Raw genomic sequence first — 16488 nt, 5'->3', positions numbered from 1 at the left:
AAGGCTATCCCATCACACCCCGCGCGTTCCCACAGTGCTCAGCGGCAGCCACTATGGAGGCCGGCAGGACAGCTGTGCTGCGGGTGAAGCGGAAGCGCAGTGCGGAGCCGGCCGAGGCTCTTGTGCTCGCTTGTAAACGCCTCCGGAGCGACGAGGTCGAGTCGGCTGCACAGAAGACGTCGGAGGGTTTGGAGAGAGCAGCGGAGAATAATGTCTTCCACTTGGTGGCCACTGTGTGCTCCCAGGTATTGGGCGTGGTGCAGTGATGTGGAGGGCATCTTAGGGTGCAGCCCTTAGGAAACCCGATCCCTGACCCGCTCGCGAACTCCTGCTTACGCTGGCCTCCCTCCCCTGTTGCCCCCTAGGAGGAACCAGTCCAGCCTCTCCTGCGGGCAGTTCTGCGCCCGTCACGGGACAGCCAGCAGCGTGTCCGCTGCAATCTCCGCGCCTCGGCTCGGGAGATCCGGCAGGAGGGCCGCTACCGGGTGGTTTCCAGCCGCCGATCCTTGGGGACCACCTCGAGCGGCCAGGAGTCCGAGTACACGCCGGGGAACCCAGAAGCCGCCGGAGACTCGGGCTTTCAGTTGTTAGACCTTGTCCACGAGGAGGGAGAACCTGAAGCCGCCGCTGCAGGCTCCTGCAAAGTGAGTACGCCTCGGAAGGTGGTCGCTGGGCTTCTCAGGACGGTAATGTCAGAAGACTGGGCCCAGTAGCAGCACAGTTTCATCTTAAGGGATGCATGATCCATCCGGCGTGACGGCCTCATTTTACAGTTTTGGTTATTCATCCAACATGTGTTTACTACGTGCCTACTAAATGCCAGGTATTTTTTTTAGATTCTGTGGATACAGCAGTGTGAACCTAACATGCAGGTAAACAAACAGTAAACAAGTCAATTCAGTGTCAGATGATGATAAGGGATGTAAGGAGGCGGGGAGACAAAGCAGAAAGAGTTATGCCACTTCAGTGAGAGTGTCACTGAGAAAATGACATTTGAGTGAAGACTTGCAGAAGGTGAATGGCAGGGCATTCCACATATGGAGAGGACTTCTAGGCAGAGAACCTGAAAGTAAAGAGGCTCTGAAGCCGAGTTTCCCTGCTCCTTGCAAGGTGCCTGGAGCCCGGTGAGCTAGAGGAGAGCAGTAAGGAATTTGAGGGGAGGAGTGCCTGCTAGACACTCTAGGTACTTGTAAGGAAATGTCTTTACAAGTCCTTTCAGCCTGAGTGAGATGGGGTCACTGGAGCAAAGCAGAGAGAGAGCAGGTAGGAAAATTGATCAAAGAGAGCTTAAAGGAATAGTTCTGGGTAGCATACCAAGTTTGAGGTAGATTGAGGTCTAGAATGCAAGTCTTCTAACATTTAATCCAGTGCTTTTCTTTATATTACATTTGCCAAATTCATTTGCACTCACTTCCAGAAGAAGTCTATTACATGCAGCAAAACTACAGAAATGGAAAATTTTCCTCGAGGCTGGGCACAGTAGCTGACGCCAGTAGTCCTAGCACGTAGGGAGGCCCAGGCGGGAGCATCACCTGAGCCTAGAGAGGTCAAGGCTACAGTGAGCCATGATTGTGCGGCAGTGGCATTTCAGCCTAGGTCACAGAGTGAGGCCCTGTCTCAAAAAAAATAAAATAAAATTCTTCTTGTAATCCCAGCGCTTTGGGAGGCTGAGGCAGGAGGGTTGCTTGAGACCAGCCTGGGCAATAAAGCAAGACCTTGTCACTACAAAAAGAAAAAGGAAATTAGCTGGGCATGGTGGCATGCGCTTGTAGTGCTAGCTACTGGGGAGGCTGGGGTAGGAGGATCATTTAAACTCAGGAATTAGAGATTGCAGTGAGCTATGATCAAGTCACTGCCCTCTGGTTTGGGCAACAGAGCAAGATACTGTCTCTAAAAAAAAACAAAATTCTCAACATAAGGTGTGCCTTCTTTTTTGAGCTGGACTCTCACTCTGTGGCCCAGGCTGGAGTGCACTGGCATGATCCTGGCTCACTGCAACCTCCAACTCCCGGGTTCAAGCAGTGCTCCTGCCTCAGCCTCCCAAATAGCTGGGATTACAAGTGTGAGCCACCACATCCAGCTAACTTTTGTATTTTTAGTAGAGACGGGGTTTCGCTATGTTGGCCGGGCTGGTTTCAAACTCCTGGCCTCAAGTGATCCGCCCACCTCAACCTCCCAAAGTGCTGGGATTACAGGCATGAGCCACTGCGCCCAGCCAATGTGCCCTCTCTTGATAAACATTTTTATAGAACTCAATCATTTTTGAAACTTAAAAAAATTACAATTCAAAATGAATCCACAAGCAACAAGCAAATGGTACTACTGTAATTGTTTATTGTTGTTGTTTTTGTTTTGTTTTGTTTGAGATGGAGTCTCGCCCTTGTCGCCCAGGCTGTAGTGCAGTGGCGCGATCTTGGCTCACTGCAGCCTCCACCTCCTGGGGGTTCAAGTTGTTCTCATGCCTCAGCCTCCCGAGTAGCTGGGATTACAGGCGTGAGCCACTACATCCAGCTAATTTTGTGTTTTTAGTAGAGACAGGGTTTCACCATGTTGGCCAGGCTGGTCTTGAACTCCTGACCTCAGGTGATCCACCCACCTCGGCCTCCCAAAATGCTAGGATTACAGGCATGCGCCACCGTGCCCGGCTGGTGCTAGTGTAACTGGATAGCAATTTGTGTATGATGTCCATAGTGACATCTTTCACCAAAACATTCCAGACTAATGCATGACTTATAAAATGTGTAAAGTAAACTAATGCTCAGTGGAATTGAATCAAGTAAATAGTTCATTAGGCCGGGCACAGTGGCTCATGCCTGTAATCCCAGCACTTTGGGAGGCCGAGGCAGGTAGATCACTTGAGGTCAGGAGTTCAAGACCAGCCTGGCCGATATGGCGAAACCCTGTTTCTACTAAAAATACAAAAATTAGCCGGGCGTGGTGGTGAGTGCCTGTAATCCCAGCTACTTGGGAGGCTGAGGCAGGAGAATCACCTGAATGCAGGAGGCGGAGGTTGCAGTGAGCCAAGATTGCACCACTGCACTCCAGCTTGGGCGAGAAGAACAAAACTCCATCTCAAAAAAAAAGAGTAAATGGCTAATTTAGTTTTAATAAAGAAAATTAGGAGATAAACTGATGATGGATATGAACAGAGATTTTTCCAGTAAAGCAATACTGACTCTAAACATACCAAAAATGTTTGCATAAAGTAATTATAGAGGGAAAAATGAATTTAAGCTTAAAGCATGCTTGAGGTTTTATACATACTAGACTAGCAGGAAAAAAGTAGTTGATAGCACTGCTGGCAAGGCAGTGATTAAAAGTGTATACAATTGTAGGAATAAAATTGATGCAAGCCTTTTGGAAAACAGCATGGCTTTATAGGGGTGGGAGCCATATTTTTACATATGTAAACTTATTATTGTTTGGATCTAAAGTCATACATAATCTAGGAAAATTTTAAAATTAAAAATTTCTAAGGAAATTTTAAAATGACAGCATTTCTGTTATGTTACAATGAATTTCTCCTTAAATTGACATAATTTACATTTTAAGCAAATAAATTCCTATTAGATAAATTTAATAGGAAATTTAAAAATTAAAGGACTTCAGTTCCTTTTAACTAGTAGTCTCACCTCCAAGATTTATCCTAGGTTAATTGAGCAGAAGCAAATAGCTAAGCTATGATATTAACGAAAGCTACCATTGATTGACTAAGTGATTATGTCAAATAGTGTGTTAGGTACTTGTTATATTTTCTTTTAATTAAGTCATTTAATCCTCACAAAACCCTTATGAGTTAGATACTTTCATCTCCATTTTCAAATGCAGGAAATGGCACATTCATTGCAACACTATACGTGGAGGTTAAAAATTGTATCCAAGAGATTGACACATGTAACTGTCTGGACCCTTAGAACTGATAACCGTGAAGACTGGTTGTAGGGGAAAATATACATGTTTAACAGTACAAATGCTGTGTGTAGTGTAACTGAAAATATGGGCTGGGCTCAGTGGTTCACACCTGTAGTCCCAACACTTTGGGAGGCCAAGAAAGGAACACTTGAGCCCAGGAATTCAAGGCTGCAGTGAGCCATGATCATACTGCTGCCTTCCAGCCTGGGCGACAGAGCAAGACCCTGATTCTGAGTGAATGAATGAATGAATGAATGAATGAATACACATAGACATAGACTTTAAAATAATTTTCAGCAAGGGCATGGTGGGTTACTCCTATAATCCTAGCACTTTGGGAGGCTAAGGCAGGAGGATTGAGGCCTGAAGTTTGAGACCATCCTGAGCAACACAGCAAGACTCCATCTCTGCAGAAATAATAATAATTATTTTTCTTCTAGCTAAGAGCAGTGGTGCACACCTTTAGTCCCAGCTATTCAGGAGGTTGAAACAGAAAGATCACCTAAGGCTCAGAGTTAAAAGCCAGTGTGGGCAACATAGTGAAAACCGCCTCTTTAAGCAATAATAGGCCGGGCACGGTGGCTTATGCCTGTGATACCAACACTTTGGGAGGCCAAGGTGGGTGGATCATGAGGTCAGGAGTTTGAGACCAGCCTGACCAACATGGTGAAACCCCATCTCTACTAAAAATACAAAAATTGGCCAGGCATGGTGGTGCGCACCTATAATCGCAGCTACTCAGGAGGCTGAGGCAGGAGAATTGCTTGAACCCGGGAGGCAGAGGTTGCAGTGAGCCGAGATTGCGCCGTTGCACTCAAGCCTGGGCGACAAGAGCGAAACTCCATCTCAAAAAAAAAAAAAAGAAAATAATTTATACTCATTATAGGAAATTTGAAAAAATACAACAAAGGAGAAAATCTCCCATTTTACTACCAACCCAAAAGTAGGTAGAATAGAACTGGTTTCTTGTACAAAATTCTGTATTTGTCATTTTCCTGTATTGCTACTGTTGTACTTCTTTTTGAGACAGCATCTCACTCTGTTGCCCAGGCTGGAGTACAGTGGCATGATCACAGCTCGGTGCAGCCTCCACCTCCTGGGCTCATGTGATCCTCCTGCCTCAGCCTCTTGAGTAGCTGGAACCACAGGCCTATGCCACCACACCCAGCTAATTTTTGTATTTTTTGTAGAGACTGGATTTTGCCATGTTGCCCAGGCTAGTCTCAAACTCCTGGGCTCCAACATTCCTCCCACCTTGGCTTCCCAAAGTGCTGTGATTACAGGCATGAGCCACTGTGCCCAGCAATCTTGTATTTTAATGGCTGCATAATTTGACTGAGTGGAGGGACTTGTGGATTGGAGCCAGAACTTTTGTAATAGGTAGCTTTAAGTTTGCTCAAGAGCCTGCAGAAAAACTGGCATCTCTAGTTTTTGACTTAGGAGCAAGGAAGAATTCCTTAGTCTGTAAATTATAGCATTGGTCTCCCCTTATATGCCTCAGTCGTGGGATCCTCCCCATTTTCCTGCATGGTGTCTGCTTGGAGCTATGCAGTGTCCTCTGATGAACCTATCAAGAGGAGCCATCTGCAGCATGTCCCTGTGGTTAACAAACTGACCCATGCCACCAGGCCCCTGGATGACACAGCCTGTCAGCACTGGAGCACATCTTACCTGGGCCATTTCTGTTCAAGGGCATTGCATTTCAAACTGTTCTTTCCAGTAGAAAGACTATAGGTGAGCCCACTCCCAATTTGTAGTTAAAAGCGGGATGTAAATATATGGCAAGCCAAATGATGGGCAATGGTAGAGGTCACCAGGAAACACCTGTTGGCTTCTACAGGAGGCCACACAGAGACTCATTTCAGGTTCAGCCATAGGGGTGCTACTGTGGGCCTACTGATCCCCAAAGAGAGAACATTGTGTATTACCAAAGGATCTCAGAAGACCTATAGAAGCAGGTCTGACTCAGAGCTTGGGGTCAAGACTGGCCAGGTCTTCTGTCTTTCCCCTCTCCTTAGGCCAGTCTTCCCATATTTTTTTTTTCTTTCATTGTTTTGAGACAGATCTCACTCTGTCACCCAGGATGGAGTACAGTGGCATGATCACAGCTCTCTGCAGCCTCATCCTCCCGAGTACCTGGAACTACAGGTGCACACCACTACACCCAGCTAATTTTTGTATTTCTTTGTAGAGGCGGGAGTTTTGCCATGTTGCCCAGGCTGTTCCTGAGCTTCTGGCCTCAAGCAGTTTGTCCACCTTGGCTTCCCGAAGTGTTGGGATTATAGGTGTGAGAGCCAAGCACAAAAGAGCAGGAGGCTGTCTTGTAGGTTTCTATCTTAAAATAAGAACTACACAGTAATTTTATAGTGATTCTTGATTTTTTAATGTAATAACTAGTTAAAAGACTAGGAATTCATGGGGATAAGAATCTTGACCACAACATTATGGAACTGTAGCTGGGCAAGGTGGCTCATGCCTATAATCCCAGCACTTTGAGAGGCCGGGGTGCGCAGATTTCTTGAGGTCAGGAGATCGAAACCATCCTGGCTAATATGGTGAAACCCCATCTCTACTAAAAACACAAAAAAATAGCTGGGTGTGGTGGCACATGCCTATAGTCCCAGCTACTTGGGAAGCTGAGGCAGGAGAAACACTTGAACCCGGGAGGCAGAGGTTGCAGTGAGCCAAGATCATGCCACTGCACTCCAGCCTGGGCAACAGAGTGAGACTCCGTCTCAAACACACACACAAACTGTAGGGAGCCTTCCTTCACCCAACTCATCAGTTCCTCCTCATGGAACATCATGTTTTGGGGCATGCATGTGTGTGTGTGTGTAATCTGTGGTTTCTTTACAGACATCTGACCCAGATGTGATCCTCTGCAATTCTGTAGAGTTGATCCGTGAGCGATTGACTGTGTCTGAGGATGGACCTGGAGTCAGGCACCAGGAAGAACAAAAACACGATGACTATGTGTATGACATTTACTACTTGGAGACAGCCACTCCAGGCTGGATTGAGAACATCCTCTCCGTGCAGCCCTACAGCCAAGAGTGGGAGCTGGTAAGGGGCCCCATGAGGAGAGGGGGCATGAGGCATCCTAAGCTCTTTCTCTAATCAGAATGCTTTGCTTCCCTGGCCTCCACTCCTGATCAACATTGTCCTTAGTTCTTTTCCTCCTTAAAAAGAAAAATTTATTCTAAGTGCCTTTTAGGAACCTGACTTTATAGTACAGGGAATTTTGGGAAAGATCATCTTAGATTGATAATTTTTACATTAATGAACATTTTAGAAGGTTTGCAACATCATCTTTATTGTTTATAGCTATCCATTCTTGGGGGGAAATATGTATATGGGACTTATGATAAGATAAAGACAAGATAAAACCAGAAATTCTTAATGTGAATGACAACAAAACCTATTTTTTAATTCGTACCTTAGAAGTAGAGAAAACCTTGCATGAAGGAAGCTAACAACCTGACATTATTATTTTTTTTTTCTTTTTTGAGACAAGGTCTCACACTGTTACCCAAGCTGGAGTGCAGTGGTGCTGTCTGAGCTCACTGCAGCCTCTGTTCCCAGGCTCAAGCCATCCTCCCATCTCAGCCTCCCAAGCAGCCAGCCAGGAGTATAGGCATGCACCATGATGCCCAATTTTTGTTGATTTTTTTTTGTAGAGGCAGGGTCTCACTGTGTTGTCCAGGCTGGTCTTGTGGTCTTGAACTCCTGAGTTCAAGTGATCCTCCCACCTTGGCCTCCCAAAGTGCTGAGATTACAGCTGTAAGCCACCACACCTAGCTGACACCATTATCTTTTTTTTTTTTTTTTTTTTTTTTTGAGATGGAGTTTTGCTCTGTCACCCAGGCCGGAGTGCAGTGGCACCATCTTGGCTCATTGCAACCTCCACCTCCTGGGTTCAAGCGATTCTCCTGCCTCAGCCTCCCGAGTAGCTGGGATTACAGGTGCATGCCACCACACCCAGCTAATTCTTGTATTTTTAGTAGAGACAGGGTTTTACCACGTTGCCTAGGCTGGTCTCAAACTTCTGACCTCAAGTGATCTGCCCACCTCGGCCTCCCAAAGTCCTGGGATTACAGGCGTGAGCCACTGCACCTGGCCTGTTCTTAAATTCTAAAATGATTAACAAGAAAACTTAAGGTGGCACCTAACTGTCATGCTTAGACTGTAATCGAGAAGCACTGTATCCTGCACCTGCATTAGGACACAGAGTTGCAGTCAGGTACCCACCTTGGACCACTGCATGGCCCTTCCTCCTGCCTTTCTGTACCTCTTATGCTTGGGTTTTGGTTTTGACCTTTGGAATTTAAAGGAATCGCTCAGAGCCATCACTTCTCTTTTCCCTGTATTCCCTTCTCATGGAGTTCAGCGTGTCCTATCATTCTGGAGCTGGACTCTGGGTGGAAGGAGGCTATTATCTCCCTCTTGTGCAACGAAGTCAAACTAACTCCTAGTCTGCAGTTTTTTCACATGGCACTTTTACATGACATCCCTCCAACTGGTATGCTAACAACTTCCCCCATAGCATAACCTTAGAGGTTTTGATTTGGACTCATGTTTGTGTTGAGATGTGTAGGTGAATGATGATCAAGAACCAGAGGACATTTACGACGATGAAGATGATGAGAACAGTGAGAATAACTGGCGCAATGAGTACCCAGAGGAGGAGAGCAGTGATGGAGATGAGGATTCCAGAGGTGGGTGGCAGCCCCAGTCGGGGAGGGACTGGTAGGATCTGAGACTGAGGTGCAGGCATAGTTGACAGGTTCATCTTAACTGCCTTTCCTTCTCTGCCATTGAGCAATTCGTGCTGTAGGAGACCCAAAGACCAGTGTTTCCCAGGGGCCTCCTGGGGGTGTAATAATCCATCAGGCCTGGGTTCAAATCTGTAGTTGTCATTACTTTGCTGTGGCTCTTGGGCAGTTACTTCACCTCACTGAGCCTCATTTTCTCTGCAGATGAGATGGTTCTATATGAATTTTGGTGGTTGACATTGTGTAAAATATGTAGCTCATTGTCTCTTTCCCTGCCCCAGTCAAGAAACCAAGGAAGAGAGAGGTTTGCTAGTAGGAATAAGCCCAGAGTTTTCACAAATCAGTTATCTAACTTCTCAAAAAACTGCTGCATGTACAACTGTTTTGAGAAAGATGCAACACAGACATAATACCTGGGGGAAGAAGAAAGATGACCTGACAACATAATTCCTGTGGTAACTATGTTAAAGAAAGTAGAAGAAGGCCCAAAAAAAAGAATTTATTGGTGTCTGACAACAGAGAAATGAAACAAACAATTGAATATTCTATTGGGGAGGTTTGTCAATAACACATTAAAAGGAGAAAGGTACAAAAATATTTACAATATGACTACAACTGTTAACAACAACAAAAAATACTATACGGAGGGGAGAAGTGACAAAATACTCCAGTGTGAAGGAACTTGTTTTAGATGATAGGAAAGTGATTGCTTCTTAAAAAAAAAAAAAAAAAAAAAAATTCTATATGCTTTATTTTCTTTATTGAGCAAGCATTTTGCATTACAATCGGCAACAAAAATAGACCTTTCTGAGAAGAGAAGGGGTTCCTGCAGTAACCTAGGAAAATCACATTTAGAATCCATTCCCGGGATCTCATTCTAGGCTCTGCTGACTATAACAGCCTGAGTGAGGAGGAAAGAGGCAGCAGCAGACAACGAATGTGGAGCAAGTACCCTCTGGATGTGCAGAAGGAGTTTGGCTATGACAGCCCCCACGACCTGGATTCAGACTGATCGTCTTGTGATGCCCAGCCATGAGGTTCTGCCACAAGCCCTTGAGGGCTCTGAGTCCAGGGTTAACTGCCCTGCTGACATCCTCTTAGGTTTCCTAGCTTAACACGTGGAAGGAAAAGCATATCAAGCATGTCAGGCAGCACCATCCTACCACAGTGAAAACTTATGTTAAAGGAGTGAGTCTTTTCCATTTACAGTAGGGCCCCTTTGCCTCAATCAAAAGTGACCCTACAGTTTGAAAGAAAAAAAAAAATGTGTAAAAAGGAAGGTTTCTTTAGCTTTAGCGTCTTGGCCCAGGAATTTTTCCTGGCATTCAGGTGCTGTGCTGAAACCACAAGGGAAGGAGAGGTTCCCGTTTCATTAGCAGTAAGTTTCTGCTCTGCCATACCACCAGGCTGCCTGCCTCTGGGAAAACCCTGTTCCTTTTGATAGAATCTAAAAGGGGGACCGTGGGTCCCTTGTAGCAACACAGACTGGATAGTAATGGCCATTAGGGCAGAAAGCAGTCTGTGAGCTGTGGGAGATTTCAGTTAACAGCTAGTTCGGCTTCCAAACTCTGGTAATAGTTGTGAAATGACTGACTGACTTCCTTTGGCAATGGGGCCAAGAAACAATGTATATGAATGTGATACATGTATTTAGTAAAGTCTAACTTTGAACATGGAAGAAAGTAATTCTTTTAAAAAGCCTTTTAAATCTGAATATCTAAAACGGAGTGGTAGTGAGACGGAAGTTTCAGCATTAATTATAAATACCAAGGACTTAAAGCAAAGGAGGAAAAACAAAGCACATTCTGAACTTAGCTTTCCACTGAGTAACATTTACTCTTCACAGCACTCACCACAAAAACAAACTACTATCAGCAGGATCAGTTTTATTACCACAACTTGGATCTCTTGTAAGCACACTCTGTTCCTATGCCTTTCCAAACCATAGCTGCCTTAACTGACTGCCTTGGTGTTTATTCTAGTGTAACATTGTCCAGTAGAACTATCTGCAGTGACGCTGTGTTCTGTGTCTGCGCTGTGTAGTAGTAGACACAGGTGGCTGCTGAGCACTTGAAATGTGATTAGCGCAACTGAAGCGAAACTGAGCTTTAGTTTTATTTCATTTTAATGTAATTAGCTACATGTGGCTAGTAGCTATTTCGGACAACGCAGAACATTCAGCTAGGGCTGTGCCCTCATAGCCTGTGAGTGTCTCTGACTCACTGTCATGGGGGAAGGGAATTTACACAGGGAGATGCCTTCTTGCCGCCTCTTTTAGGATTTCCTAAGTATCTCTCCTTCATCCTACCTGCCATCACTTTGACTTTATGTCCATTTTCTAAATGTTTACCTACACTAGCTCTTATCTACATGGAGTTGTTCAACCTGCCGAAGTGATTAAATTCTGTGTACACAGGCCCTATATATTGCAGCTAATTAAAACAACAAACATCCTAGGTATGCACAAAGGTATAACTCAACATTATAACAGGCAGCAACTTGTATGTCTAATATTAGACATCTCATTTTCTGTCTGTAGACATAGAAACAAAGGATTGAAAGCCATTCTTGGACTCACAGCAACCAGGTGAAAAAACAAAACACTGCTGTTACAGTGTGCTCCCTGCCATTTATACTCATTAAGTTTCCCCAATATTAAAGGGCTGATAACTTAATAAACCGTACTCACTGCAAAAGGGATAAGCACACCAGGAGAAGGATTTAAGGAGACAGACAACAAAGAGCTGGCAGAAATTAATTCCACCCTGAAGCTTGAGTGCTGTAGGGATTGTCTGGCTTCGCTCCCAAAAAAGGGATCCTGGGAGAAGTCTGTATCCAGCACAAAGGGGAAGAATGCTGTCACCATCCAAAAATGAAAGGAGGATGACACGGCTCACTGAGCAAGTACTAGGGCACCTGGCATGTGAGGTCCTTGCTTTCCCTAGAAGCCACTGGGGGCAGGGGCGGGGGGCAGTAAATTCCTGGGATTAGCTGGTTATCTGGTGGAGAAAGCTAAAGCTGGGGTCAGGGATCTTTCAAAGATCTTTAAAAGGCAAGCACATTTTGCTTAAAGGATTAGCTCCAGAGGAGCCCTGGGATGGGTGCCAGCTTGGCTCAGACAAAAGTCATGTTCTTAGAGTTCAGGCAAGTCAGCCTTTGCACAAGACACCCTGTCTTCGGGCAGGAATTTGCCGTACAAATCCCAAACCCATGACAGTAAGAATGTCACCCCATGCTTCACATATGCATTATGCTCTGAACCCAAGGCAACTGTGACCATGCTTTCTTCAATCTTTATTGAGCAAATATATGGCCAAGGTTATTCCCTTATCTGTGAGTGGGTGAAGAATGGTCAGAAAGGGAGACTGCCTCACTGTTTACCAATTCCAAAACCTAAGAGTAAGAAGCCCATGGGGTATGTCAAGCTAGCAGGTTTTTCTGGGCCCAGAATGACAGTGTCCGGGAGCATCACAAAACAGTTGTACAATCCAGTGCAGCCATCCTGCTCATACAGTAAGATCTGTTAGGCCAGAGCAGGCCTAACTTGGGTGGAGAACCCAGCCTGAGCACCAGAATTAGTTGCTTCCACTTGTGCAGCCTGCTGAAGAGCCCAACTCAGGTTGAAGCAGCTTTCCTCCCAGTCTTCACTGATCTCCACAGGGAGAAAACAGAAGTCCCCACAAGTACCAAGCTCTTCCTGAGACTGCAGCCACCACACCTCGGGGAAGGGGAGGCTGGCAGGAGAGGAGTACACTGTCCTGGTTACCCACACCAAGGCGGCTCCAAGTGTAAACAAAGCCTGGTGCCAGGGACAGAAGGGGATGCAGTCTGATGTGAGGTTTTCAGAAAAAGTGAAATGACCTCTTCTAGCACCAGGGTGGGTTTGCTTGGGTCTGCGCAGCAGTCCCTCACACTTCCCTTACGGAGAGGTTATTTGATGACTTGGGCCCTTGAGATGTTCTCCAAGCCACTGACAGCTGAGAGAATTCAGGTGATCCACCTGAATTTCAGAAGTTTCAGCCCTCTTAAGAGTTCATAACAGAAACCCAGAGATTTACTGTCAGCTAGAACAAAGATGCAAGGTCTCAAGTAAAATAAAGGATTATCCTTCAAAACAGCCATATTAACAGACTTCTGACTTATGAATTTGTTCATCTGTCCTTGCTGGACCTGAGCCAAGTGCTTGTAACATGATCTATCTATATGCTAAAGTGTAACAGGTACGTGAGTAAAAAAATCTGTAAGGTTCATTGTTGCAGGTAAGACTCAATAGAAGATTGTGCTAAACAGCATAAAATCTGTGGTCAGAGTCTGACCCAATACCACAGACATTTCTGAGCCCAGAGGGACTCAGTTTTGGGTACTTTGAATTTTAAATACAATCAGCCTATTGCATCCTGTAGATGAAGAGACACTCATGCTTCGTTAGAACTGGTGTTCTGGACTAAATATCAATAAATAAGGAACTATAACTCTCTCCCCAGGGAAGAATTTTGAGCTAGAGGAAGAAACGGTAGCATTTCAGGCCTTTAAAGTCAGGTGTTGGACCTGGTCAGAGGAAAACTTCCCATAGAGCAGCCCCTCTATAGGGACTCCTAGTTCAAATCTCAAATACCAAATTCAGAAGCCACCAGCCCTATCAACCTAGCATTCTCTCTTCCCCACTGCACCTTACCAAGTAAGTATCTGTAAGAGCTGCCTCTGCCTATCAGGAATAAAACTAAATGACCATTCCCCTGTTCCCCAATCTTCCCCCCACCCTCTGAAGCCCCCACCTTGAGGTTGGCCCAGATCCTGAGTCTCCTATAGCTTACCAAGAAGAGTGAGCACTGGCCCTGAGCCCCGTTATATGATGTGGGTCAAAAGGCTCCTTTAATTCAGGAGAGTTGGGCCCATAGAGTCTTGTTATCAGGATTTCGCTGTGTGGCCAGCCTTCCAGGCCTAGGAAAGCCACCTCTGACCTCTAGTCAGTTTTCATCTCATCCTTTTTCTCTTCGGTTACATCAAGCTCAGTCAGGACACAAAAACAAAGGTGCTGGATGCCTCTGGTGATAGCAGCTGAATGAAAATAGAGCAAGCACAGGATTTAGTAAGTAGCTACAGCCCTAACCTGAACACAAGGCTGACTGGTAGCATCTATGGCTCCCTCCCCACCTGCCCCTTGAGTACTCTATATCAGGCTTTGCCCCTGTCTCCCAACAAGCCTCATCATCCTCTGCCCCATTCCCAGCCAGTCTGATGCGTGACTCTTCTTCCCAGGTGATTTGTGTTGTCAGAAGGTAATGTTTTAGCCCCAAAATAGGACATAAAAATTAGAACTAAAGTGATCATGTCAAAATCAAAAGGGAAGTCGTCGACAGCTGGGTCTCATGGCCTCCAGCAAATTCTGAGTATGGGGAAGCTATTAGCCACCCCCCCCACCTCTGCATGCGCATGCACACACAGCCGCCAGTGAGTAATGGGGCGCAGAGAAGCTCACCCAGGACATTCCGAATAAACAGTGGCCTCTGCGACTCCGGCAGGTAAACACCCATGAAGTAGAAAGGGACTCCAGAAAGGGCAATCGCGATGCCAATGAGGGAATTAATGGTGTCAGTGAAGAGGGGCACTATCACCAGAAACACGGAGCATATGCAGAACACGATGGGGAAAAACACGCTCAGCTGAAATAGAAGGGGTGAGATACTAAGTAACGTGGGGAGAGGAAACAGCTCATGGGCAAAAAGCCACCTGAGGGAGATGGCCCACTCCTCCTAGTCTGCCCAGAGCTGCTGACCTTGAGAGGCCGGGGCCTTTCAGGCTCCTTCCAGCGGAGGTAGAGCTGTCCAACCACAGACAGGCCCACAAAGAACCAGTAGCTGAAGCTGAAGTAGTTGATGAGCTGGAAAACATCCTCCACGATGAGGTAGATGAGCGTCATGGTGCACTGTGGGAAAGGGGTGGGGAGACAGGTGAGCATCGTCACCACCTGCACCCCCAGGAGACTCCCCCACCCAGCAGTCAGTACTAGATCTGATGCCACTTCACCAGATTACCTCCAGGTCTTTTCATTGACCCCTTGGCATCAGATAGGTCCATCCTTGATGTACCCTGAGGTACATTAACCCTCAGGGTAGCAGCTTTCCCTCTTCTGTTGCAGCCATTCCTCCATGCAGTGCCTCCCCCTTGTTGCAAGCACTTTAGAAAAAGGCAGACGCTGAGGCCTTCCTCACTTCAGTGCACCAACCTTAACATGGATTACACAGTGTCCTAGAGAAGGCTTAGACCTGGGTCCCAACTACCTGGCATACAAATGGGGGAAACGCCTTCAGAACCATCTCACTGTTCTGGGGCCTGAGAAATGCTAACTAGCAAAATGGATCCCTACCTATCTGGACTAAATAATGTCAGTAAATAATGGAATATAACTCTCTCCCCATGGACAAATTTTGAGCCACAGGAAGAACTAGTAGCATTTCAGGCCTCTGAAGTCAGGTGTTGGACCTGGAAACTAGCAAAATGGATCCATCCAGACATATAACAGCATTAGCATCTGAAACAAAAGAATCCTAGAAGACAAGGATCAGGGCCTAGAGTCCTGGGACAAGGTCAAATGTGTTTAAATTTCAATAATCTTTTCATTACAAATTATCAACAAAGGATTTAAAACAAAATAGCTCATTCTATGGAGATAAGGGAGAACCCTGTATTAAGAAGAGAAGGCTGGGCATGGTGGCTCGTGCCTATAATCCCAGCACTTTGGGAGACCGAAGTGGCAGCTCACTGGAGCCCAGGAGCTCAAGACCAGCCTGGGCAACATAGTGAGACCTCATCTGTACAAAAAATAAATTAGCCAGGCTTAGTGGTATGTGCCTGTAGTCAGATAACTTCCTAAATTTATAAATTCAATGCTGACCCTGTCAAAATATCAAGAGGATTTTTCTATTATTTTGATGAAATGATAGAAAAGTTCATCAAGACAAATAAACGAATGTGAGAATTGCTAGGAAAATTCTAAGGGTGGGGGACTAAAGAAGTACGCTTGGTCCCTCTTTAGTTTTCAGATAGTATGAAGCTAAACTAAGGAGGCTTGGCACTGATGGGGAGGATTAGTTGAGATGGCACATTTAAGGGGCACACAGTAATAACTGGCACATATTAAGGACCCTAAAAAATTAGCTATTATTACTTCTCTATGATAAAAGTTTGAAAACTGTGGAAAAATGGATTGTTCAGTAAACAATATTGGTGTAGCTGGCTGCCATTTGAGAAAAAATTAAGTGAATCCCCACCTTTCTCAACACTATGCTATAATATAAATTCCAGATTAATCCAAAATTTAAACTTAGTAAAACTATAAAAGAACTAAATGACAACAAAAAATGACCTGTTTTTCAAATCTTAGAGCAAGACCTTTCTCAGTGTCCCTCTTATTTAACAACTTAGCACAAATCAGAAGGAGCAATGCACAGATCCGCCCAAGCCCCATGGTCCTGGCAAAACTTACATTGAACAGTAAAGCAGGGATAGGTGTAAAACGCTCAATGTGGATCATGGACAGAAGGTCTGGGAGGTGGCCCTCCCGGGAGCCCACGAAGAACAACCTAGAAGGATGAGAAATGTGTCAGCGGGATCCTTTTACTCCTTTTACTCAGCGATACAACCACACTCCTCACTCAGACAAACTCAGCTCAGAGCCCCCCAGGAAAGCAGGACGCAGCCTCCCAGGAGCATCCTGGGTCCTTGGTGCATCACCAGTCCAACCTCCCCGCTCCCTGCTTCCTTACAGACTTTGCCTCCCTCTTCATCCCCGGGCACCTCACCA

The 16488-nt window shown here is 45.7% G+C and overlaps 2 protein-coding genes across 25 annotated transcripts in view; one reads left to right on the top strand and one right to left on the bottom strand.

Moving 5' to 3' along the window:
• Positions 1-33: 33 nt before the first annotated feature.
• On the top strand, positions 34-9904 carry SLC7A6OS (solute carrier family 7 member 6 opposite strand). The gene is made up of 5 exons (XM_007993860.3): positions 34-245; positions 366-644; positions 6769-6975; positions 8507-8627; positions 9566-9904. The coding sequence occupies exons 1-5, from the start codon at positions 54-56 to the stop codon at positions 9694-9696; spliced, it is 930 nt and encodes a 309-aa protein (XP_007992051.1). The 5' UTR covers positions 34-53; the 3' UTR covers positions 9697-9904.
• Positions 9168-16488, bottom strand: part of SLC7A6 (solute carrier family 7 member 6) — a 41474-nt gene continuing 34153 nt past the window's right edge. For 23 of the 24 annotated variants that reach the window (XM_073015515.1, XM_038007993.2, XM_073015512.1 and 20 more), the window contains 4 exons: positions 16171-16267; positions 14461-14610; positions 14164-14347; positions 9168-13742 (listed from right to left, as the gene is read on the bottom strand). In XM_073015515.1, the coding sequence (XP_072871616.1) occupies positions 13648-13742; positions 14164-14347; positions 14461-14610; positions 16171-16267 (526 nt within the window). In that variant the 3' untranslated portion in view covers positions 9168-13647. The remainder of the gene's footprint in view (positions 13743-14163; positions 14348-14460; positions 14611-16170; positions 16268-16488) is intronic. The other variant, XR_005243820.2, reaches the window with a different exon arrangement.

This window comes from Chlorocebus sabaeus, chromosome 5 (assembly GCF_047675955.1).
Source record: "Chlorocebus sabaeus isolate Y175 chromosome 5, mChlSab1.0.hap1, whole genome shotgun sequence".
Taxonomy (NCBI): Eukaryota; Metazoa; Chordata; class Mammalia; order Primates; family Cercopithecidae; genus Chlorocebus; species Chlorocebus sabaeus.
This window is presented reverse-complemented; position numbering and strand designations above follow the sequence as displayed.

What these genes read in the sequence shown, in the direction of transcription:
- SLC7A6OS (XM_007993860.3), top strand. Translation starts at nt 54, where the DNA reads ATGGAGGCCGGCAGGACAGCTGTGCTGCGGGTGAAGCGGAAGCGCAGT. An exon ending in TGGCCACTGTGTGCTCCCAG is followed by an intron (nt 246 to 365) that starts GTATTGGGCGTG and finishes GTTGCCCCCTAG; the next exon opens with GAGGAACCAGTCCAGCCTCT. An exon ending in ACAGCCAAGAGTGGGAGCTG is followed by an intron (nt 6,976 to 8,506) that starts GTAAGGGGCCCC and finishes TGAGATGTGTAG; the next exon opens with GTGAATGATGATCAAGAACC.